At 43.6% G+C, this 23,803-nt stretch overlaps 2 protein-coding genes across 5 annotated transcripts in view; both read left to right on the plus strand.

Annotated features, from left to right (window-relative positions):
- Positions 1-10,072, plus strand: part of stxbp5l (syntaxin binding protein 5L) — a 94,532-nt gene extending 84,460 nt beyond the window's left edge. For both annotated transcript variants that reach the window (XM_076159165.1, XM_076159167.1), the window contains 7 exons: positions 1,888-2,067; positions 7,583-7,822; positions 8,026-8,389; positions 8,542-8,707; positions 9,209-9,320; positions 9,553-9,773; positions 9,870-10,072. In XM_076159165.1, the coding sequence (XP_076015280.1) occupies positions 1,888-2,067; positions 7,583-7,822; positions 8,026-8,389; positions 8,542-8,707; positions 9,209-9,320; positions 9,553-9,773; positions 9,870-9,911 (1,325 nt within the window). In that variant the 3' untranslated portion in view covers positions 9,912-10,072. The remainder of the gene's footprint in view (positions 1-1,887; positions 2,068-7,582; positions 7,823-8,025; positions 8,390-8,541; positions 8,708-9,208; positions 9,321-9,552; positions 9,774-9,869) is intronic.
- A 3,100-nt stretch (positions 10,073-13,172) lies between these two features.
- Positions 13,173-23,672, plus strand: LOC143007719 (protein O-glucosyltransferase 2-like). 3 transcript variants are annotated; one of them, XM_076159170.1, is made up of 20 exons: positions 13,173-13,695; positions 14,382-14,587; positions 14,716-14,921; positions 15,880-15,957; positions 16,047-16,219; positions 16,308-16,545; positions 16,627-16,836; positions 16,926-17,015; positions 17,310-17,414; positions 18,882-19,118; positions 19,234-19,285; positions 19,372-19,586; positions 19,674-19,813; positions 20,557-20,646; positions 20,819-20,947; positions 21,051-21,128; positions 21,207-21,496; positions 21,769-21,827; positions 21,923-22,116; positions 22,205-23,672. In XM_076159170.1, the coding sequence occupies exons 1-20, from the start codon at positions 13,484-13,486 to the stop codon at positions 22,539-22,541; spliced, it is 3,339 nt and encodes a 1,112-aa protein (XP_076015285.1). In that variant the 5' UTR covers positions 13,173-13,483; the 3' UTR covers positions 22,542-23,672. The 3 variants fall into 3 exon arrangements, with proteins under 3 accessions (XP_076015285.1, XP_076015283.1, XP_076015284.1); XM_076159168.1 differs by lacking the exons at positions 18,882-19,118; positions 19,234-19,285; positions 19,372-19,586; ... (6 more) ...; positions 21,923-22,116; positions 22,205-23,672 and adding an exon at positions 17,880-18,034; XM_076159169.1 differs by lacking the exons at positions 13,173-13,695; positions 14,382-14,587; positions 14,716-14,921; ... (11 more) ...; positions 21,923-22,116; positions 22,205-23,672 and adding an exon at positions 18,460-18,520 and having other exon boundaries at positions 19,674-19,913.
- The last annotated feature ends 131 nt before the right edge of the window (positions 23,673-23,803 follow it).

The following is a 23,803-nucleotide window of genomic DNA, read 5'->3' on the forward strand; positions in this document are numbered from 1 at the left end:
GTACCATTATTCCTTCTGATGAATACCATGTCCTGCAGAATATTCCTGGCCAACTTAGCGTCGGACTGTGCTCAGTTTGACGCTGCTTTAACAAAGCTTGAATCCAGACACAGTGTTTTCTCCTTTTGGTCAACCCTCCATTATCTGCAGTTTCCTCGGTGCATCCTGCTGGGAAACTAGGCGAGTGTTGCGTGCGGACTAGGGGGCACCCCGGAGTTTTTCCATCTCCCCTTTGAGACGGAATCAGTTTTACATCAACAGACTGAAGAGGAGAAATGGGATTTTTTTTCTTCTTTATTCACACATGGCTGGAGAGCTCTGTGAAGCCTGTAACATGGGACTTGTGTGTTTTGCAATGAGCACAATGCTACAATGCTTATATCTCTTCATGAGGGAAAGGAAAGGTCTTTAATGAGACGCTCCTGTCAAGCCAAAAGCTTTTTAACTTTGATGTTTGGCTGTAAAGCAACAGAGGATGTAATTTAAGATAACTGTCTCGTTTACTCGTCGTTCTCTTGAGAAATTAAAATAAGAGTAATGAGGCGTTTAGCATTGTAAAGCAGTTGAAGCACCAAACTTACATTTTTAGACAATATAGATTTGAACTTAATTCACATACCCTGAGTTTGTCTAAATGATGATTTTGTGTCTGTCAGCTGACCCTAATTATAGGCCTTTTATAATGCCTATTACTTTACTAGAGGGGCTTGTGGCCATGAGGAAGCCAATTTGCAAACCGTTCAAAGCATTTTACGCCCCAAAAACACTGACGCTCAGCCAGAGACTACTCACTGTATCTAGTGTGTGTAATAACATGCTTGAAAAACATTAACACATGTGTAAAACCGTTTTGCACACTGACTTTCATGATAAAGTCCCATAAACGCCCATAGAAACCCCGTGTTCAATGATGTCAACAGACTTTTAGCAGCATGGTTAAACATTCATAAGTTGATCACTGTGTGTGTGTGTGTGTGTGTGTGTTCAAACATGAATCCAGTTAAAAGTGATAGCAGGTGAGAATTTTGTTTTTACACTTTATTCTATAGTTTTCCGTCAGGCTTTCTGGTTTGTGTCATTTATGTATGAACTTAGTCACATTACTGGACACATAGCTCAATATGTGTATGTGTGGCCAGACAACTTGGAATGCTGATTTGTGCCCGACCCATTGAGCCACTACACGCCTTCCTTTGATCCGTGTTTGCAGGCAGCATGTACAGGAAACCCCAGTGTGGCAGCACGGGCCTGAAAGCCTCTACAAAAAGAGAGTTTCATTGTCCGACTTGGGTTTTCTACATTGCACAAAAAAACAAATCATACAGAATAAGCCCAAACCAAAGTGGAGATGAAACAAGCCTGTTCAAAGCTCAATCCCTCTGGATACACACTCAGCTCTCACTTTTTTTCCATGCTCCTGATTTCCTTTCCTCTTTCCTGGCACAGACGATCGAAGCTGTGCTCCAAATTTGCTTTAACTCGCTCCTCTCTTTCTATTGGCCCCAGCATAATTTCTCTTCCCTCTCCATATTTACTTCAGCCCATTCTCTAATCCTTTGTCACCCTGGCTTTCCCCTTCTCCTTTATTACCACCTCTCTTGCTGACAAGTCTGATTTTGCACCTCTTACAGAGCAGAAAGTATCCTGCTTCACAAGTCATCTAGTATAATCCTGACACACAGACTTGATGAATTACTTGAAACAGAAAACTGCTTAGTAAGTGAAATTCTCTCCCCTCATTGGCTAATTTATTCCCTGGATTAAAGAAAACAATATTTCACAGCTCAGTTCTAGACTAAATGACTTGTATAAATGGATATGGCTGCCAATAGACAATGTTTGGTTATTTTCCTCTGTGTTATTGCTAATGCTTTGCCGTTGTTACAGATCATGTCAATGGACATTGCACTAGCCCCACCTCCCAGCCCTGCTCGGCGGGGAAGCCTCGCATCCCGATGGGTCCCGAGGGGCCACGGCTTACCCGCAGAGGCCCTGGCCGACCACCCTTCCGCAAGGCCCAGTCCGCTGCTTGCATGGAGATCTCTTTGCCTGTATCCCACACTGAAGGTGTGTGCTTGTCCTCCCACCTCCAACTCCCACCCTTAAACCTGTCATCTCCTATAACAGCACCAACCTTTCCAACAAGTGCATGCCAACCTCTCACTCTCAGGTAAGTAGGTGAAAGTAAGGCCTGGCACATAGTTAACTTAAGGCAAGCCTATGCTAATGCAGGTTGGCAACTTCTTTCATTCATTTGGCTTTGATACACCGGATTGAGCGGAAAAACCATTTAATCATAGTCATATTCCAGACCAAGTGAAGCTGAGAGGAATATTTAAAAAAAAAAAAGGATTTCAATTAATTGAAATTGAATTTGTTTTCCTATTAGTGCCCTAAACCATGTTTTTAGTGTAATTATATTAAAACATTATGAGACACATGAAATCTGTTTAACATAACAGCGACCTCATCCTTGTAATCAGCTGGAAATAATCTGTTAAATTAAACACATGAAATGAATACTGGAATACATGAGCAGTAGGGATCAGCCATAGATGCATTGAATGTAAATACTGGAGACATTTTAAGTATTTGTTAGGATCTATACATCCTTAATTTTATTGCCCCTGTCTTGAGTCGAGACAACAGCCAAGTTCTGTATCAGCATTAAGTACCTGCAGCTTGTATTAGCATCACTTTAGAACCTCTTGCTCCTCAAAGATGCAAGACGTGCTGCCCCTTGCATTGTTTCCCGTGCTTGTGTCAGCCATGTGCCAGGCTTGCAGGTTGGTGAAAGACGCTGCACTTAACACTGATTCATTTTTATCCTCTCTTGTTCAGTTTATGTCCCGCATCAAATTTGGCATGCATTTCATCGCACAAGCTTTGACATGTTAGATACGAATCGCAAATACCCCCCCTCCCTACCTTCCCCCTGTCCAATTGAAGTTTGGTGAAGTAACATTTCTACGTATTTCCTTGCACTTTTCTCAAAAATTGCGTTTACAATACAGAGATGTTGCACAATAATAACCCGACCCACATGCGAATACAAGACGGAGAAATTGCAACCGAATATTTGACCTGTATATTCGAATACACCCGTAGCTCACGTGTTGTGTTGACACATCTCTACAAACCCATTTCCTGTACGCATAAACACGAACAGATACGGAGCCTAGAGGACAAATGTTCGAGCGTCCGCACTGACAAACTGGAAATTACTTTCATTTTATTCCCACCATGACTTCAACATGCGACGTCTAAAGTGGAATGACACAATAGGCTTCCATATCCCCATGAGTATTGTAGTGTGTGTGTGTGTGTGATAAAGTGTGTTTACACCTGTTACACCTGTGAATTGTTGCAAATGAATATCCATTCACTCGTCTGTCTACACGCTGGGTACGATGCCAAATACATGTCTGGAAATAGTTGTAGTTGGTTTTGGCAGGTAACTCCATTATTCATCTTCATGTAGGCTAGCCTGTCTTAGTCACAGATTCCATGAGCCATTATTCGGTTATTGTAAGTAAGCACCAGTGAGTAATTCGTCTTTCATGTTTGTCGAGGTCCATTCATTCAAGTGCTCTTAATGCTTCAGGAAAGTGGTCACTATTTCAGCCGTTTGTTTTGATCAACTCAATCAATTCTGACGCAGGTTAATCATTAGTCATCGCATGCTGTATTTGAGTGCTCATCTGAGGGAGGTACTGTATAAATCAAATGGTGAAGTGGTGCGTTTAAGGGCATATTGGAAGAAACAACCAAGACATGGAAGTATTGTTTCTGGTATGGTATGATCTGCCAGGATGTTGGGTTTTGCGATGGATGCCATTTTCTGCCACACCTAAAGGTGAAATGGTTGCGTTGTACCTCATATCTGGCAAACTCATGTGGCATCAGTAAATACAGTTTTGGCCGGTCTTTGTAAATATGGTATTTACCATTTTTCCAATACCATTGGAATGCGGCTCTGTGTGAGTCGGGCCCTCTTCTTTACACAGATGGTTAAAGCTTCCTACACAAAGTGTCGATTACCTTAGGCCCGCACCCAAAGAGATGTTTACCATTGATGATGTTAGAATGTCCCTTTCAGTCCTGTTTAGTGTAGGCTAGCGGTGCTTTGAAAGGAAAGTGATTCAAGTCATTTTGGGAATCATTTCCATTTCAAAGTAAGTATGATTCTTCTCTTTGTCGGCTCACCCAGCTCACTGGAAACAATCAGGACTTACAGCCTGTGAGCTGGAACAGAAGGCACTACTACACTGTTTGTTTCAGCGGAAGCTTTATGTCTACAAGGTTGCAGAGTTTGTTTCAGCTCCTTTTACATGCACAGGTGTCACCTGCTGCATTTCATTTTGTTGTTGAGTGGTTTGATTTAAATGGTGGGCCGAGGTGTGATAAGGAGAAAATAGCTCAGATTAGAATATTGATCATCAAGTGTAATTTAGCTCCACAGTAAACCGGCTATTTAATGGATAGTGAGTTATTTTTGCACCAGCAGTCATTTTTCAGCGGACTCTTGACGTGCATTCTCTATCTGTTACATGATGTCTGTTGGCGCTGTTGTTGTCAGTTAAACTGGGTTACCACGGTGAAGAGCCAGCAGGATCACTGGAATAATTAAAGGTCAACAAGCGGTGAGGGAGATGAGGCCAATGGTAATGAGGTCTGCATGCCAGGCAATAAGACAGAAATGGCAAATGGCAAGGGAAGCCAAGCTCTACTACAGTAAACACCTCCACTCCTCCCATCTCAGTGGGATACCTACAGCAGTCAGCGTGACTATTGAGTATTGAAGATACGATTGTGTGATGCTGTTAGAATTGCCTGTTGACACGATTACATAATTGGCCACGGCTGCGCAAGTATAGGGGAATTCAAACACAAGTGGAGTTGGCGAGGTGTTTTTTTCAAGAGCGGATTATAGAACAAAGAGATTCTTTCCTTTTTCCTTTTGGTGCAATGCTCTCTTGACAGTTCTTGGTACACAGAAATGTTTCAAAAAGGAATTTTAGAATGGTCTGTCTTTGTCTTTCAACTATCTCTGTGAGTGTGTGTCCATGCAGCTATTTGTCAGTTCATTTGCATGCACTCAATACATTAGTGTTTGTCCTTATATTGAGATTAAAGGCTAAATGTGATTAAGCTGCGCAGAAGCACATAATCAACAGGAGTCTGCTGCTCCCTGAGCAAACAGGAGGTGTTGCATAATCGGCATATGAGGAGAGTCTGCCCATTGAGGAAATGCACGCAGAGACGTCATACTATGATTCAGACTTTACATGCCTCAATACACAGATTCCCAGCTGCATAATCTAAGTATGATACTCAAAAAAAGCATTCTTCAATTTGTGCCAATTTCAATTGCATCAAGGTGTATTACAGTGTTAAAGTTGTGTTAAATTGCATGTAAATGTGCTGTGTGTTTGACTCATCCGAATGTCTACCCTCACTTATCACCTGCCAGCACTGCCTTGCTTGTGTCTAACTCCCTACAAAGGCCCCAGGGGTCCCTGTGTCCTGTCAGAGCTCTACTGTCCGTGACTTTCATTAGCTAACACCCCACAGGCTCTGTCACACAGCGTAAACACACCCGGCGACACAAATTAAAAGCGACTCACCTGCGCAGGCTCATAGCAAAAGACGTCTCTGCCATTGTCACAATAAAACAGCAGCAAGTTTAATACCTTAACACATTGTAACATAAACCAGCATATTTCTAACTTGACTTTCCAGTATTTGACTTTCGATTAGTATGAAATCAGCCTCCATATCTGACTCGTGACGCCAATTTTTATTTTGATGTGGATAAAACGTCATTGTTGCCATGTTTGCACAGATGCCAGTAGTCCAATGTCTAAAGCCCGGATACGATAAACCTTTAGCTCAAAAAGTTAAATTACAATGAAGGTTGATTACATTTGGCTCCAACATTGCGTGGTACCATGCAACAGTACAAATGTTTTGATTCTAATGCAACAATGCTATACAGAACCCAACATACTGGACAAGATGCAGTTAGTTGGGTGAGAGAGTCAAGGAACGCTCCTGCATCAGGTACTTTGTCCTGGTATTCATGTGTGGAAGAGGGCTGCAGAAACATACTTGTGTCATCAGAGTTGTCGAAAAAGAGTTTACATGTCCACCAGAAGAAGAGACAAGCGTCCTCCTCTCTCTCTTTCTTTGTCATTGCATATTCTTGCCTATACACTCAGCTGAATCGCTCTTTCTTTCCTTCTCTGTCATTCCCTGGTACTGCTGTTCTTCTGTCCGTCTCGTGTGTTTTCCTGGCGGGATGGCTGCGCTTGTGTGTGCGTGTGTCTGTATGTGTGTGCGTGTGTGCCTTTGGGGCATGGTGGGGCTGTGATTTGTTCTATGGCGTTCATGTTGTTGGGGGATGAGTAGGTTATGCGTCCAGGAGGGCAATGCTTCAGCAGTTACACGGAGTCACTATGTACTCCCACGACGAGCACCACTCCACCGCCTCCTACTGCTGGAGCGAGAGAGGTAAGGGGGCTTCGGCCACAAACTCACCCACTGCTGCCCTGCTGATTGATTATACGTCCCTCCGTCCTGTGGCCCTGTTTCATCCAACACAAACACCTAGAAGCCCTGTCTGTTTGTCCCGGGGGAACGTAAAGGGTGACGTTTGAAGCTCTTCATGTTTGTTTGTCGTAGATGCCATCTTTGTAGCACTGTATCCATTCTGGCATGCTGATCCTTCCCTAACCTCATAAACAGCAGGATGTTAATTAGCCCGTATCAGATAGTGTTTTTGGTTTTCATGATGCCTTAAAATATCTGTCAGAATAGCACAGCTTTTGATGTGTGATTTGCTTGTAGCCTACAATTTTTAAGCTTCGAAAGCATGTGTAGCTGTATCGCTGCAGTACACCACACTGACTCTGAATAATGGAGAAATGAAGAAAATACTCTCAGGCATGAAGCTACAGCTTGAAGTTTAACACGATGGACCTAAATTTCAGTCTCTGCATTTGGTGCTGTTGTCAGTCTGGGGGTGTGTGTGTGTGTGTGTGTACAGTATGTGTGTCCCCAGTTCACCGACTAAGTGAGTAGAAACCAGCAAGTCAAAATTGATCAACCATTGCATTGCTCTTGAGTGGTAGATTTGTCTTTTATGTTTTTGTACCTGCTGATTATACCGGCACATGTTGTATGTCTTCCTGAAATAGAGAAAGGTGTGTGTGTGTGCAGGATTGTGTGTGAAAAGGTGTTTTTGTACCTTTTGGCTTTGCTTCACAGAAATGCATCATTGCTCCTATATTCCAGTGCTTGACATTACAATCTACAGGCAAATCCTATCAGTCTATCCCTGTTTCCTGCTTTCCTGTTCAGCGCTTCACCGTTGTACATTTCTTTCTAAGTACATTTTCCCTCATTCCAACACTTTTATTCTGTGACCTCCCCTCACCCCTCTGTTATTGCTGTCACAAATTCTCTCCGACACTACATTTCTCTTGCCTGTTTCCTCTCTTTTCCTTTCTCAATCTCTCTCTTTCTCTCTCTGCTCGGGTTTCTGCCCGTGCCTCGTGGCTCTATATGGTTGCTGCTGCAGAGAGTCGCGAAAACTCCTTCAGCCGCTCGCGCAGTTCCAGTGTCTCCAGCATCGACCGGGACACCAAGGAGGCCATCACCACACTGCAGTTCGGAGAGTCCTTCGGCCGCAAAACTGACGTCCTGCCCACGCCTTGTCTGTGGGTGGGCACCAGCTTAGGTGTGGTGCTCCTCATCCCAATGTCCATTCCCACTGAGGAGGAAGAGAGGATGGAGGAAAGTGTCACCATTGGCCCCAGCGGTAAGCCAAAGGGCAAAGGTTTGTTTTGCAGTCTTTTTGTCCCCTGATGGTCAAAATACCATACGCAGCTTACATGGAAAATGCAAAACACACGCAAAACACACAACTTGTTGCAACTTGGGTGTCATATTTCATCTCAGATCATCGAGATAAATTGTCATAGTCCTCATACCGTCCCTCTTCCTTTCCCCACTTATTTTCAGGAGCAGTTCAGATGCTGAAGGGCTCCATCTTATCCTTTGGCTTCTTGGACTGCATGGGAGCTCTCATTCAGAGCCCGTGCGAGATCTGGCGGGATCCCCATGCCCCTGAGGACCCTGACCGACCGCGGAGGCGCAAGCTGGTTAACTTTTCCCCATCTTCCTCTCAGGACACTTGTAGCGAGGGACATCTGACCGTGGTTTGCTCAGAGAGGCAGGCCAAAGTGTTCCTGATGCCCTCGCAGTCTTGCCTCTTTGTCCACAACATAACAGAATCCTCCTTTGTGCTGCGAGCCGACGTGGTATCTGTGTGTAACAGCGTGTGCCTGGCCTGCTTCTGTGCTAATGGACATGTCATGACCCTCAGGTATGAACTCCAGCATGTGTAGCAAATACCCAGCTAATGACAGTGTTACGTCAGTGTGTGTTTCATGTATCTGGCTGTCTAGTCTGCTTGCTGAACACAGTTGCTGCTGCAGTGTTTCCTCTTGTCTGTCTAACGTCTCACTCTGCCCACAGTTTACCCAGTCTGAGACCGCTGATGGATGTCAGTTACCTGCCTATGACTGACATGCGCATTGCTAGAACCTTTTGCTTCACCAATGGTGGGCAGGCCCTATATCTCAGCTCCCCAACAGAGATCCAGAGAATCACATACAGCCAGGAAATGTGTGACAACCTGCAGGTCAGCCAGTACACTGCCTGTCAATGAGCACGAGTTTGACTTTTATCTCTAATTCCATATGAACTTTTGTGTGTGTATTAATATACACTGAATATCCAGTTCTTGCTATAGGGCTGGTGGGGGGGTTGGGTCTCAGTTCAGACTAGCCCTGGTGAATTGTGAAGCCTAGCGTTGACAGCAGCCATTGAAGGGAAATGTCACACTTGTCATGCTCGCTTTGAACCCTAGTGTGCTAATCGCATTAGTATACTGTAGCCAGTGTGTGTCTGTGTGTGTGTGTGTGTGTGCACGTGTGTGTGCACGTGTGTGTGCACGTGTGTGTATGCGTGCGTGATTTTCATAGACATGTTTATTTTTAAGAGTTATCAATGCAGTCTCACTAATGACATCAGACGTCATGTCAACATGATGGTGCCACAGCGCCACCTGCAGGCAAGCAGTAGAAGCAGTAGTCATTGAGATTATGTTTCTGTATTTCTTTTTCTTCTTTCATGTATTCAGGACATGCTGGGAGAGCTGTTCACGCCCATAGAAACACCAGAGGCCCAGAACAGAGGCTTTCTAAAGGGCTTCTTTGGAGGGAATTCCCACACCTTCGACAGAGAAGAGCTCTGTGCGTGTTTTTTCTCTTCTCTCTCTTTCACCATATGAAAGGTTTCATTCCAGTATGTGATAATTCCCCCATAAAAGATGCTACAATTAATAGTTCATCCATATCGAAAACCTTATTGTTCCATGAGCAAAGGTCTAAAAACAATAGCAACCCAGACATTCTTTTTCCTTGACTGTGGTCATTTGTAACCTTGTTATCTCCCACCCTGTTTTACTTTTTTGTTTGTGCGCAGTTGGCGAGGCGGCAGCTGGGAAAGGTTCTCGGAGTCTGGCCCAGCACATCCCTGGCCAGGGGGGGGTGGAGGGCATGAAGGTGGCAGCCAGCGGAGTGGTGGGTGACCTGGCCCGGGCACGCATCGCCCTGGACGAGAGAGGCCAGAGGCTGGGTGAGCTGGAGGAGCGGACCGCCCTCATGATGACTAGTGCAGAATCCTTCTCCAAACATGCTCACGAGGTAAAAGATAATACACAAGTCTGATTGTTTAAAGAATGAAGCAGCAATGACTTCTTGTTCTAATTCTTCACCACCGAGTGCACTTTCTTATTACAGCTGATGCTGAAGTGCAAGGACAAGAAGTGGTACCAGTTCTAAGAGCAGGACGGAGGGGCGGGGCTGCCCTGGGACTGCTGGGAGCTTTGTGCCAGGACGGGGGACCTTCGCGCTAAAGACGAGAGCCACTAAAAGAGAGACTCAAGAGTGACTTTGTCTTTACGGCTTCTGGGCTTGGCTCTGTGTGGTGACGCTGCCGCATTGTTGAAGGACTGGGACACGTCTGTTCTTGTCTAGACTCGTAGCGGGGGGGACAGCGAGAGAGGAGAGTAGCCTCAGAGGAGATGGAACTGGAAATGTCCGACAAGTCCATCTGTGTGTGTGTTGGCGTGTGTGCGCGCACGTGTGTGTGCGCGCCTGGCAGTTGGGTTTTCTGGCACTCACTGTGTAGATACTCTTAAGTTAAGAAACCAACAAGAAATGCATGAAACAAAAATGGATGACTATAAAAACATCAAACTGCCATATTTAAAAGCAGCATGCTACTTTAACTGGAGATACAAAATAAAGTTTTATTTAATAATATAAGCCAACAACAGAAACTATGAAAGACTTTATATTTTTTGACATATTGACAAAAACTATATATAAAAAGGGAAATGTATACCTGCATTGCTATAAACCAAAACTTTTTCTTTTTCTTCTTCTTTTGGTTAATTCAATTTGGTTTCTAACACACTTGGCATCAGCACTTAAATTAGAAATGCACATAGATGGCTTTCTCTACACATATACCCACTGAGACTTAATGCTAAACTGTCCTTAACAGTTCTTAACACAAAGTATTCACACTTAACTCTGCACAGACGAATCACAGACTTCATTTTTACATTTTTCTTTTTCTTCCTTTTTTTGGCTGCTGCTCTTTACAAAGCCATCAAACACCACAGAATACTTCACCCCCCTACTAAAATGACAACAGAGAACAGATTGGTGTGAGTATGCAAAGGCTGAAAGAGTTCAGAGCATATTCCAGACAGCGTGTGTTTATCTATTATAAATGTACTATTCATGTGCCATAAACTTCAAGATGGGTGAATCCCCTTACTGTACAATAACAAAGAGCTAACGTGACATAATATGTTACCTGCTGATCAGCACAGATGAGACAGAGTCCTGGAGGCTGGACATAGAGGGCATTTATCAACGTCAACTAATGATAAAAAAAATGTATTGTTCTCTTTTTGGTTGTTGCTCGTTCACCACTTGAATCTTCAGCTGCCTTTGTTGGATGTACAAAGTTAGTGAGCCATTAGAATGTGTGTGTGTGTGTGTGTGTGTGTGTGTGTGTGTATTTGCATATGTTTGTGTGTATGTGTATGTGTATGTGTGTGTGTGTGTGTGTGTGTGTGTGTGTGTCTTCTCTTCTTTCTCTGCCAAAGCAATCACATGAATGACACGCCTCCCACCTCCTTCCACTTCTCCACTGTGTGATTGTGAGTTATGCATCTCCTATTTTCTAATCATAAACAACACTTTTAAGGATCGGTAACGTCGTCTACTCAGATACTGAGATCTTCCCCCCCCTGAAACGTCAAACGAGAAGTCAACGGTACACCAGATGAAACTACGTACATGTGTAAAACATTCGCAGCTATTTGAACTGAAGGCATACATGTTATTTCTTTCAATATCGTTCTTGATGACTATGATATCCTCTTGTCGCAGTCCTATATTTGATGGTAGTGGCTTCTTAACGGAAGGCTTGTGTTCGTTAAAACAACAAATGTTTCATGATACATGGTTGTGTATCATATTGTGATTGTGTTGTACATGTCAGTGGGTAGCCACATGGCAAACGGCATTAACTGAGGAGGACATTTTGTACTTGTGTATTCGTCTGTGTTTTGGTTTGATTTTAAAACCAAACACAAGGATTATTGGTATTCATCTCTCACATATCAGACCTTTATGCACACTTATGGAAGCATTGTACCTTGATGATGGTGACACGACATAGATTACAGTTTGTATTGTGGCAAACACATACAATTATGAAATAAAGAATAGTAAACACAGAGTTAGACACGAGAGAATCTGCGTCGCTACTCATTTCTGCCTGCTGTCTTTCGGGCTGGTGAGGGATCTTTAGGGCTATACATCACCAAACGGACTCATCCCGAAATCCAAAATCAGAACATTGTGGATTTTAGGAATTTGTACGAATTGTGTTTTGATGGATTGAGGTGTCTTGAATGTGGCATAAAACAAAAAAAATACATTTCTCTCCCATCTCTGTGCCGTTGATGAGATTTGTGTTCAGTGCAGGTCTAACATTCAATGGCAGAGAAAACCAATAAAAAATAAATAAAAGATAAAAACCAAAATTTAAAAAAATCCGACTTCTACTGACAGGGTGTTTTATTAGTATGTTTTTGGTTTTTATATTAACTGTACAGTTCAATCTTGGGAGTATAAGGAGAAACAGAAAAGATAAATAAATTCATAGGGTATTTTTCTCTGTATATGTTGTACCTGTTACTGCTGGTACTGTATCTGGTATTCTGGCTCTGTCTTAAGTCACTTCACACTGTCATGTCATGACAAAGCATCTCTCTGGTTTTCTCAATGATGGCAGCAAAGTTTGTCTTGTTTAAATGGATTCTACCACTTTTTGTTCTTCTTGATATTATACTAGTGTAATAGACATCCCTTGACAAAAAAGAGCTGAAAATATGTTGATGCAAAGGCAAACTGAAATAAACATTTATTGATGTACACAGTTGAGAGCTCTGTTTCATTGATTCCCAATCACACTATTGATGACGGAGTTCAAGCTTGTTGATTTATTCTGCATGTGAGGATGATCAGTGGGCCGTTTAACCTCTCACTTCTCTTTAAGCTCATTTACTTGATTCATCATTGACAGGTGAAGCTTAAAGTCAGCAAACCATCTGACTCAAAGAGACTCAACTTAACTTGGCAATTCAACAACAATTCTTCATAATATCACAATAATGAGAGTAGCACTACAATTGCATTTACAGTAGAAAAGCAGGGTGAAAAAAATGCGCATATATAAATAAATAAGCAATGTACATAAAGGTCGCAATAAAGCTGAGTTTCACAAATAATTACATTTTGTATTTTATTTTATTTTAATTGCTATTGAAATTAAATAAGTGGGCGTTGAGGCGTGGAAAAAAGTTTAGAATTTAGCGAGCGCTCATTCATTGACCGAGATTTCCCTTCCGGCGTCTTGTCCAATCAGATTCTCATTTGCTGCTAATCCATCCAATCAAATCTAGGGCTAGTGAAATACTCTACCAATCAGATCGACAAACTCAGCGTGTTAGCCCCGCCTCCTGTTCGTGCGGCACAGACTTTTTGAAGTATGCACATATTTGGGAATTTTAACGGTGTAGAGACAATGAACGGACACTAAAACAAACAATAACGCGTTAATGTCCACCACAAATAACACTGTAGCATCACGCCGCAGCGGTTTTGCGTTGGAGCGGAGAGAAGTAACGTTTGAACGTCACTTAAAGGGCTTTAGTTAGTAATAGTTTGGGGGTTTGGGCGTTATTACAGCAGTGATGTCAGGGTTAGTCGGTGAAACTCTGTGAAAGAAAACCCGGACAGGACTGCAAAGGTACAGCGGATAAGGGAGAATGAGACGCCATTTAATGATGCCGCTTGGACTACTTTGCTGGTTGTTGCTGCTCGGCTGTCTGGAGCTGTTCGGGATTCAAGTCCCAGTGGCTCAGGGTGCCTCTGTCCCCAGCGCTACCAAAACGTTAGTGTGGGGACCGGGACTGGAGCCAAACATCGTCCTCCCGGCCCGGTTCTTCTTCATCCAGGCCGTGGACGGCTCGGGCACAAAGTAAGTGTGGGCCTCGCCTCGCGCCACGGAGCTTTTCAGCCCGAACCGCCGGTGAAATGAACGTGATGCGGTGCTGCCTTCAAGGGCTCCACGTAGCATCGGAATTTTTTCCGATGTGGTGGTGCTGTCAAGTGTGTTTCAGTAATGATGACAAAATACAACACACTGTCAAACATATACGCGTTTGTTCTGCTGTCTAATTATAAAACCTTAACATGAAACATTTGAGCATGAAGCTTTTACTCTGAAGGGAAACTCGTACAATCGGTCTGATTTCATCAAAACGTCCCATGGGCCCACTGAAGTTCTGGCCCTTGTCTATTTGCACTACGGGTGTTAGTTTCACACATGCTTCTGGTCTCTAGACACCGATCGTGTTCTGAGCTCCATTCATACTCTAACAAAATCTTACATCATTACTGTCTACAGTGGAGACAACAACAATAACAACACACCACACCACACAGACAACAATAAACTGGGTCAGAGATGGACTGCTTCTGTATTCAACTTAACATTGAGCTCCATGCTTTCAGAGGAGATAAATGACAACTCAAAACATTCAGATTACACAATAAGGGATATGTTATCAAATAAAAGGCCTAAAACTACATCTGAACTATTTTTAACTCATAATCTGTCCTCTGTGCCATTCTACCGAAACATTTTCCCCATATTCTCTCCAGTTTGACGACATCACCAGGTGAGAACACGTTTGATGTGAAGATGGTGTCTCCAGCCGAGCAGTTCACCAGAATTTGGATCCAGGTCCTGGATCGACAGGATGGTTCTTTTCTGGTTCGGTACAGGATGTACGCCAGCTACACCGACCTTCACGTCCACGTTCTGCTCAACGACAAGAATGTCGCCAAGTCACCGTTCATTCTCAAAGGTAGAAAACGATCAAAAGTTGGAAGAGATACTGTATACTTGAACACACAGAGGGTGACTCTAGGACACACACATGATTGTCCTCGCACAGACCACAGGTGAATGGTGTGGTGTGTTCTTCCTCTCCAGGCCCAGTCTACCATGAGGGCTGTGACTGTCCCCAGCCCAGTGGTTCAGTGTGGAAGGACCACATGCACTGTCCCCAGTCCTTCCCACAGATAGACAGGGACCTGTCTTCCTTCACCAGAATCGATCCAGTACGCAATGCTCAGGAGATTCCACAGCGCTTCGGGCAGCGACAGAGCCTCTGCCACTACACCATCAAGGAAAACAAGGTACGGCAACTGACACCACGCAGTAGTGTTTAGTTATTTTGGCTTTTTGATATTCAGCTGCTTAGTATTTTGTCGGCAGTGTAGTATTGTAAATTCAGTCAGTAAATTCAATTCAATTAGGGAGGCAGTGGCTCAGTGGGTAGTGCTTCCGCTTGGGAACCGGAGGGTCGCCGGTTCGAGCCCCTGCCGAGGTGCCCCTGAGCAAGGCACCGAACCCTCAATTGCTCCCCCCTCTGCGAAGGGTGGTAACATGAAGTAAGTCGCTTTGGATAAAAGCGTCTGCCAAATGATCGTAATGTAATGTAATGTAATGTAATTCGGAGAGCCTCCAGCTGTACGACACACCCACAGACCAATATATCAGCCAGGTGTTAAAGTACAGTGTAGAAGTGTGCAATGATATGTGTACGGCTGTATTCTCACACTCCTAACCTTACCTGGGAACCTGCTGCAACTTTTCATAATCTAATATACATGTTTTGATCTTTTGTAACCTTCTGGAAAGTCCCTAAACTGAACATGTATTAATTCCACAACCAGGCATTGTTTTCACTCTACAACACATCAGTGTGGCGTTTCACTTACTTTTGAACCTAACAATAGCCTGAAGTCTCACTCAGCACCTTCTCTTGCACGTTCAAACTTAGATTGTACTCTGATTAAGACAATAAATAGATATTTCACATTCAAATTTTTCAAATGTCATGTTAACATAAGATAGAAATAATTAGGCTTTAATTTAATCATGATCAGAGCTAGATTATGGGATTATATATGAATTTAATGAGGCATTATATTATTATAATCTTGCCACCTGCACTTCCTCACCTGTTGGACTCCTTCATTCTCAGATTATGTAACATGTCGTGCTTTTTCAGAGTCCTGTGGAATCCAATGAATTCCATCCATGTATACATCCTATTCATAATAAAGCTTAATCACTGCTTATCTCCCTTAGATCTACGTTAAAACCTTTGGAGAGCACGTAGGCTTTAGAATCTTTATGGACGCCATCCTCCTGTCACTCAGTAGAAAGGTAAGCTTTATTTAAATATGTCAGTCATCTTTGAAGCTATTTTTAGGTTTCTATCAGCAAGCCCATCTTCCATCTCCTGCTCCTTCCAGGTTCAGCTCCCTGATATGGAGTTTTTTGTCAACCTTGGTGACTGGCCCCTAGAGAAGAGGAAGACCAAGGACAACCTTCATCCCATCTTCTCCTGGTGTGGCTCGAATGAAACCAGCGATATCGCCATGCCCACCTACGACCTGACTGAGTCTGTGCTCGAGACCATGGGAAGGTAAACAAACTTCTCTGGATGAGGCTCAGGGAGAAGCAGTCTGCCAACATCTGATCCTACATGTTGATATTATTCACCCGATGAACAGAGTGAGCCTGGACATGATGTCGGTGCAAGCCAACACCGGGCCGCCGTGGCCGGAGAAGAACGCCACAGCTTTCTGGAGGGGGCGGGACAGTCGGCAGGAGCGTCTGGAGATGGTCAAGCTCTCCAGGGCTCATCCCAACATGCTGGACGCTGCCTTCACCAACTTCTTCTTCTTCAAACATGACGAGAGTCTGTACGGGCCTCTGGTCAAACATGTCTCCTTCTTTGATTTCTTTAAGGTACAATGCTCTCTGTCTGTATTATGAAATTGAATGACTGAATGAAAATGGAATGAAATTGAATTCTGTGTCCACGCCCAGTACAAGTACCAAATCAACATAGACGGCACAGTGGCTGCGTACCGGCTGCCCTACCTCCTGGCAGGCGACAGTGTTGTGTTGAAGCAGGACTCTGTCTACTATGAGCACTTCTACAAGCAGCTCCGACCCTGGGAGCATTTCATCCCTATCAGAGCTGACCTGAGAGACCTGCTGGAAAAGATCCAGTGGGCTCGAGACCACGATGAAGAGGTGATGATTGTATTGATTATGTGCCTGCCCGTACTGTGATGAAACGTTTGCCTTGTCTGCTTGCTGCTACGGTTCTTGTTCTCTTTCAGGCGAGGAAAATCGCACTGGCCGGTCAGCAGTTTGCTCGCAATCACCTCATGGGCGACAGCATACTTTGTTACTACTACAAACTGTTTGAGGTAACATTGCCACACTTTCAGTAGTACTTGATATCACTGACACGCGTGAAGTCAGGCTGAGTTAAAACACTACACAGGCAACCTGTCACCATTATTCACTGTTTGCAGCCAAGTAAATGTACACAGTTAGGTAAACAGGGAAACAGACCGATCGTTACCAACATGAATGTGGCAAGTCAAGACAAAATTAAAATGTAACATTAAGGCCTGTAATGTGAACGCAGCCAACTTTGTCAGGATGCGTTTCCCTGCCTGTCACATTCCTCACTGTATTTATGTCATGTGTTCTTGCAGGAATATGCCAAACTCCAGATCACAGAGCCACAGATTGATAAGGACATGGAGTTTGTAGAGCAGCCAGCTGATGAGCTGTTTCAATGTCACTGCCACAGGACGACGGTAAGGAACACCGCTCATTTGACCTCCCCAACATCCCAAAGCTTATAGAAGAGCAACAGTAAACGTGTATACTTACACCCACTGATGATGAAGTTACTAGTGGCTGTTGTGTATGTTTTTCGGCGATACAAATAAAGTTCATGTTACAAGTTCAAGTATATTAATTTAATCTTAATATTATTTGACTGGACAATAAACAGCAACAGCATCTGGATGCAGCAAATGCAAATGCAAAAGACTGAAAGCAACAGCAAACACGCCTGAATTGTGTTAGAATTTAGGATGCTGTAGTATGTGGCTCCCTCTGGTGGATGTAGGTTTACATTGCATCCTCCCTGTGTAATTTCAATGGGATACTGATGCCAAATGGAAAAGGACAAATGTGATGAATGTAAAGTTCAGGTGGCACACATGTTTTGACCAGATAGGTTTATTTCTAACAAGAATCTTGTGTTTGTTTTTCAGGTCAAGGATGAATTATGATGTCCCTGACATCCAATTACTGACCAATCCATTGATACTGATCTCATATTGTAAAATAAGTGTGAATTAATTCTGTCTGATGCAGCTTGTTACCTGCTGGTTAACTCATTTTTAAAATAAATGTATATTTTTCTCTTTGTATGTTAAAAGTGGTGGTGACTTTGACTCTGATAAAGTATAATACACACACATACACAAACATAATGGACTGGAAATGTGGATGGAACAGGGGGCATTGTTGCAACATCATGTTGTCAAGAACAGATTCTTATACGATGAACAGTGGAGCTCCAGTGACATCAAGACTCTGACCTGCTGTTTCCTCAAGTTTGCGAATATTTGAACAAGGCAGTACCCAGGGTTGCTCCTCTGACGCCCACTTCCTGAGAACACACGACCAGTTTATTAGCTACACCTGCTCAACCAAACCCAATGCAAAAGTGTTGTAATAAATCACACGTTGTAATATCCAGTTTTTATTGCCTGTGTGCCAGACAGGTGTAGATGAAGAAAGATGAGTCAATGTGGGTGTAATGGTACCTCCTATACACTAGATGTCGCTGCCGGTCAGGTTGCAATTTTATTTCAAAGAAGAACACATGCCAATGGAGGAACTTAACGAGGTAAATATTCTTAAACCCTACTGAATTTCTTATTATAATTATCAATACGAAGACTCAGAATTCCCGTGTGAGTACGCAAAAGATGTGTAGTTTAAGATACTGAATAGAGAGAAAAGTAACACTAAATTTCATGTGAAGTCGAGGGTAAACAAACGCCTCATAACATACAAGTCACAGTTAAAATGCTAAGAAGACATATCAGGGATGAGTCTAACCTTAAAACGCAACATAAACACAGATTAGGATAAATTAACAATAGACACAACCCACTTAATGCTGCTACAGTAAAGAGGACATTGTAAAGTTTTCATAGTGTATAATTTGGATTAATGAATGTGCTTGTTGATCTTATGCACTCCAGGAGAAAGTGAAGGTCCCATTTGGGCCAAAGTCCCTGGATGCTGCTCTGTGTGTGCCTTCCTCACTGGCTGACGTCCACACAGCGGTCATCCTCACACACGGCGCTGGAGGGGACATGAACTTCAAGCATCTGGTGTCTCTGGCACAGGCTTTGGCCCTCCATGGGTTCCTGTGTCTCCGCTTCACATGCAAAGGTCTGAACCTGGTGTACAGACTGAAGGCCTACCGTGCTGTGTGGGTAAGCCATGCAATACATAGATAAGACTCAGAATACTGTGTACTACATAAGTATCTATTTAAACTGCAATAATATGTCTTTGTTATCCATTATTTCCTTTATGTTTCTTGGCCAGGACTACTTGAAATCCTTGCAGACATTCACCATAACACACATATACATTGGAGGTGAGCAGCAATGAAAGTACTGCGGTAACGGGCTTAGTACTTGGTTGTTTTGACTACTTGTGTGTAAGTATGTGACGTGTTCACAGGCAGGTCCATGGGAAGCCGTGTTGCCGCTGCTCTGGCTAGGCAGCTAAGCGACGGAGCAGAGGATGCAGTGCAGGGTCTCCTCTGCCTGTCTTTCCCCCTGCACCCGCAAGGAAACACTGGAGCCCACTTGAAAAGGAGCGAGGACCTCAGGGGGCTGCCCCAAAGCGTGCCTGTGTTGTTCGTGTCAGGCACAGAGGACAACATGTGTGACAGGGTGAGGATGTAACACCAAGTCTGAAGTTCTTATCGTGTCTTAAGGTGTTCAAAACAAGATGTGATTCAACTTTTTTGTCTCCCTCAGGTCCTTTTTGAGAGGATGGTAAAGGAAATGAAAGCTCAGGTTGACATCTTCTGGCTATCAGGAGGCAGCCATGGCCTCACGGTAAAGGGACGATCTGAGGACTCTGTGATGGACGAGGTGAACTCACGAGTCATCACCTGGATACAAAAACTGAGCGCATAGTTTATTTAATGTCAAAATATTGTTTTTGTTTTGTTTATTTTGTTGTATCGGTCTAATAAATGATTATTTTTTTCATGATTGGGACAAGCAGTTTTCTTTAAAAACACAGCTGCCACCGTAGCTGTACCTTTAAACACTGACGATGACGTCAGTGGGCACTCGATTCCTATTGGCTGTCTGACTTCCGCGTGTATCCAGAGGAAAAGCATGGCAGCACAGCCGTGGAACAGAGTTAACGTCTCTTTTCCAGGCGCCGCTTCTTCTGTTCGTGTACATTTTAATCAAAACACGGGTATGAGTCGTTGGTTTAATTCCATCTTAACGTTCTTGCTCATTAACAAACCGCTAAAACTCTTCTCGTCTTTGCGCCGTTAGCAGCCACATGCTCGTCACTCCACAGTACACAGCGTTGTTATGGTTTGTTTTGAGTGTTTGCAGCGCATAGATCAGCTCTAATAACGTGATCTAAACTACTTTACGTTTTGATCCTGCAGACATCAACGTTAAAAACGTCCTGCTGGAAAATGACAACGTCCTTAAACTGCTGCGGAGTGAGATTCTGCAAACGGAGATACGCGTCCTCTACGAGCTGCTTCATATTCTTACCAACAACTTCAGAGCAAACAAGACGTTCAAGGGGTTAAAACAGGTAAACATCTGTGTTTAAGGCTTAACTGGGAGCTGAAGAAGCAGGAATAAACTCGTCTCTCTCTCTCTCTCAGGTCGAGCAGTGCGTCAACAGGCTGAAGGACATGAAGCTGACTAAAGCTCTAGAGGACTTGGCAGATGTGTGTCCGAAACGAGCACAAAGGTAGTGAATGTGTGAATGAAATTGTAGGATTAGCAATTTCAGAAAACAAACTAACTAAAGTTCCTTTACGTTCACACTCAAAACAAAAACACTCGAAATCTAGCTGTTGCATGTAATTGAGCATGTAGATGTAATATTGTGTCTTTGTGTATCTACCTATGTCTTTTTTTAGAGCGCTGAGCATTAAAGCTGGTGAGTGTGAAGTTCCCAGTCAGCCCATGTTGGAGTGGATCTGCCTCAAAGTGCTGGGAGCCTCACAGCTGATGAGCTGCACACTGAGTCGCTGCAGCAGAGCGTTCCAGTATCCTTTCTAGAGGTGTTCTGCCTCATAAACATCTGGATGCTGTGACAGAACTCCCCTCAAGTTCTGACGTGGGTTTGCCCTTAACCAACATTTTGTTCAGACTTTCCAGGCAGCAGATGAAATGGGAGGAGTTCATCATTTTGAATTTAGTGATAAGCAGCATGCTGAGTCGCCTCTGGTGAGTTTGAGACGGTTATGGATGTGATCTTTGACAGGTTTCTGCAGTGTTACACCTCCTGACTCTCTGTCCCCTCAGGGTGATCTTCCGTGGTGTCCTGACCAGCCTGGCCTCTCTGTACCTGCACATCCTGGAGCTCCTTAAAGAAGTAGCCCAGGCCCAGCCCATGCCCTTCCTCAAGGACTTCCCCCTGCCAGCAGATTTGACTCAGATCCTGGCTCCCTCAGAATCTTCTCTACTGGCTAAACAGTCAAGGCAGCAGCAGCAGCAGCAGCAGCAGAAGAAGAAGAAGAAAGCTCCTGCTAAAATTGACGGACAGAAAAGAAGAAGGACGCGTATAGAAGACTTGGGTGTGACTGTGCAGAGAGGTGCAGAGTTCTATCTTTCTCCTGTGTTCTTTGAAAATCATCAAAAGCAGAATCAATTGAACAAAAGCTAGAACAATCGTTAGATTTTAAGAGGTATTAATGCTCCAAATAATAGTTTTGCAACTGGTGATGTAGTATTTCGACTCTCAGCCTGAGTGGATTCAGATCAGTCATCTTGTCGGGAGCTTTGCCTTCACTGCTATTTCTTCTCTACATGTTAATCTACCACACCTACATGATTTAACCCTTTCACGTTGTCTTTTTCTATCCAGATCTATCAACTGACACCAATTTGAGACTTTGGCCCAATACTGTGGAGGTTCTAAATGAGGTAATGTATATGATTTCATCTCATTTTCGGAGCGATGCTTGTTATTCCTCATACAGAATAAATTGTAAGTGTATCATATCGTTTTCTCCTCACAGGACCAGCAAGAGGTGGAGAAGAGTGTTTTCAGAAAGCAAGTGAGAGCAGCTGCTACGTTCACAGAAATGATAACGCATCTACAGAAAATGAAACAATGGTGCGAATCCAAGAAGCTGGAAAAAGAGAAACGCTGCTTATCCTTCCTGCGTTTGAAGTGCCAAAAGATGAAATGCTTAGAGGCATCAGGTTACAAGTAAGAGAGAAAAATACCAGGAGTGTTAATGAGGTCAAACTATTTGTATCCCTTCTGGTATGATTTAATAACTTTCCTTCCTTCTTAGTGTCCAGATGAAGTTGCAGCGCTTTAAGAGAGAAGTGTGCTGGGCTTCATGTCCTCGTGGTCTGGCACCTAAGAGCCGTCGGCGTTTTGCTTCAGCGAGGAGATGCGCTCACACGAGGACACGCATCCAGCAGCTCAAGAAGCGACTTAGGTGTTCAACAGCCCGAAGTGGTAGTAGAAATAAAAAGATGAAGAAGCAAAGTAAAAGCAGGAGTTTAACAGAGTCTGGATTGACGGACATGAAGAGAGCAAAGAGGACTTCTTATGAGGCGACACCTCAGCCGTCTGACTGGGAGAAAGATGACATAGATGATATATTTGCATTTGTAGGTTGGTGACCTTTGGTTGCTCCTCAGGTCTGCAGCCGTACACTCAGCCACCATTTTAATCCTGCAGGTAAACATGTGAGAGGTGAAAGGTTTATGTACATGAGGTATGCAAACTCCTCGGCTGATTGTATTAAATTGCATGAATTGAGTTGCAGTATTAAAATGCTAACTCCCTTTTCCTGATGTTTTTAGTGTCAGGCTGAGGACCCTTGTGAAATTGTCATTGTGTTTTTGGCTACACCTGGTGGAGAAAATGCTTTTATACAAACAATAAATAGCTTGTGATAATCTGTTGCCGAAACCTTCATTATAGACAATTAAGGGGCAACTTGCAATGCATCACATAAGGGGAGTAAAGATATAATGATCTCAAATATTAGAATTCATAACCCATCATGCATAATTGATTCAATCATTGAAGCGTCAAAATTGTTTTTAATAAGTATCAAAACCTAATTGGATTGAGGTGGAAATTAAAGAATTTTGATGGATGGAATAATTTCCCATCTACCTCAATTACCCTGGGGCCAAAGGTTTAGCAGCTCTTCGATGTTTTCATTGTTTCAAACTGTGTGTGTATGTGTGTGTGTGTGTGTGTGAGAGAGAGAGAGAGAAATTGCAATGATCAGAAAGGAAGGTGTGTTGTGACGTGTGGTGGTGTTGACATGAGGCTAGTTATTACCTACTGGCTGTTCTCTATTGGTGACAAGTACAGATGTGTGTGTGGGGGCGGGGGAGTGGCTGCTCGCTGTCTGCTGGGATCAGCTGGAAAGCCCCTCGTGGACTGGAGGGCAGCGTAAGAAATCGACAGCGTTGAAGAGCTGGAGGTGGAAACTGTCAGCCTCCTTTCCTGAAAATGAATTTGTGCCTACAGAGACGCTGAGTGCTGCACGATAAAGCTGGCAGTGGCATGTATGAGTAGGCAGGGCGGCCTTCACTCCCTTAACGCTGTGGATATGACATATGGGAGCCACGGTTGCCAGCACGTCAAAACCACGTGGGAGTCTAAAATAGTCCAAAATAGAAATTATGAAGATGGTAGGCTGATGTTCTTGAAACTGCAATTTTCTATTCCTTCGACCTGCACAAACAATGTGTAGTTCACTGAGCCCACTTATGGCCCTGTGCTTTCTGTTATATTTAAAACAGTTAGTCAGTGTCTATCTTGGTGTTCCTCACAGTGCTGAGAGGAGCAGAAAAATAGCCCTCAGATACAGACACGTTTTGAGCTGTCACTATGCAGATTTGTACACTGAGTGGGAGAGAAACTA

This window comes from Genypterus blacodes, unplaced genomic scaffold (assembly GCF_046128005.1).
Source record: "Genypterus blacodes isolate CSIRO-AG114 ecotype Tasmania unplaced genomic scaffold, CSIRO-AGI_Gbla_v1 ptg000093l_1, whole genome shotgun sequence".
Classification (NCBI taxonomy): Eukaryota; Metazoa; Chordata; class Actinopteri; order Ophidiiformes; family Ophidiidae; genus Genypterus; species Genypterus blacodes.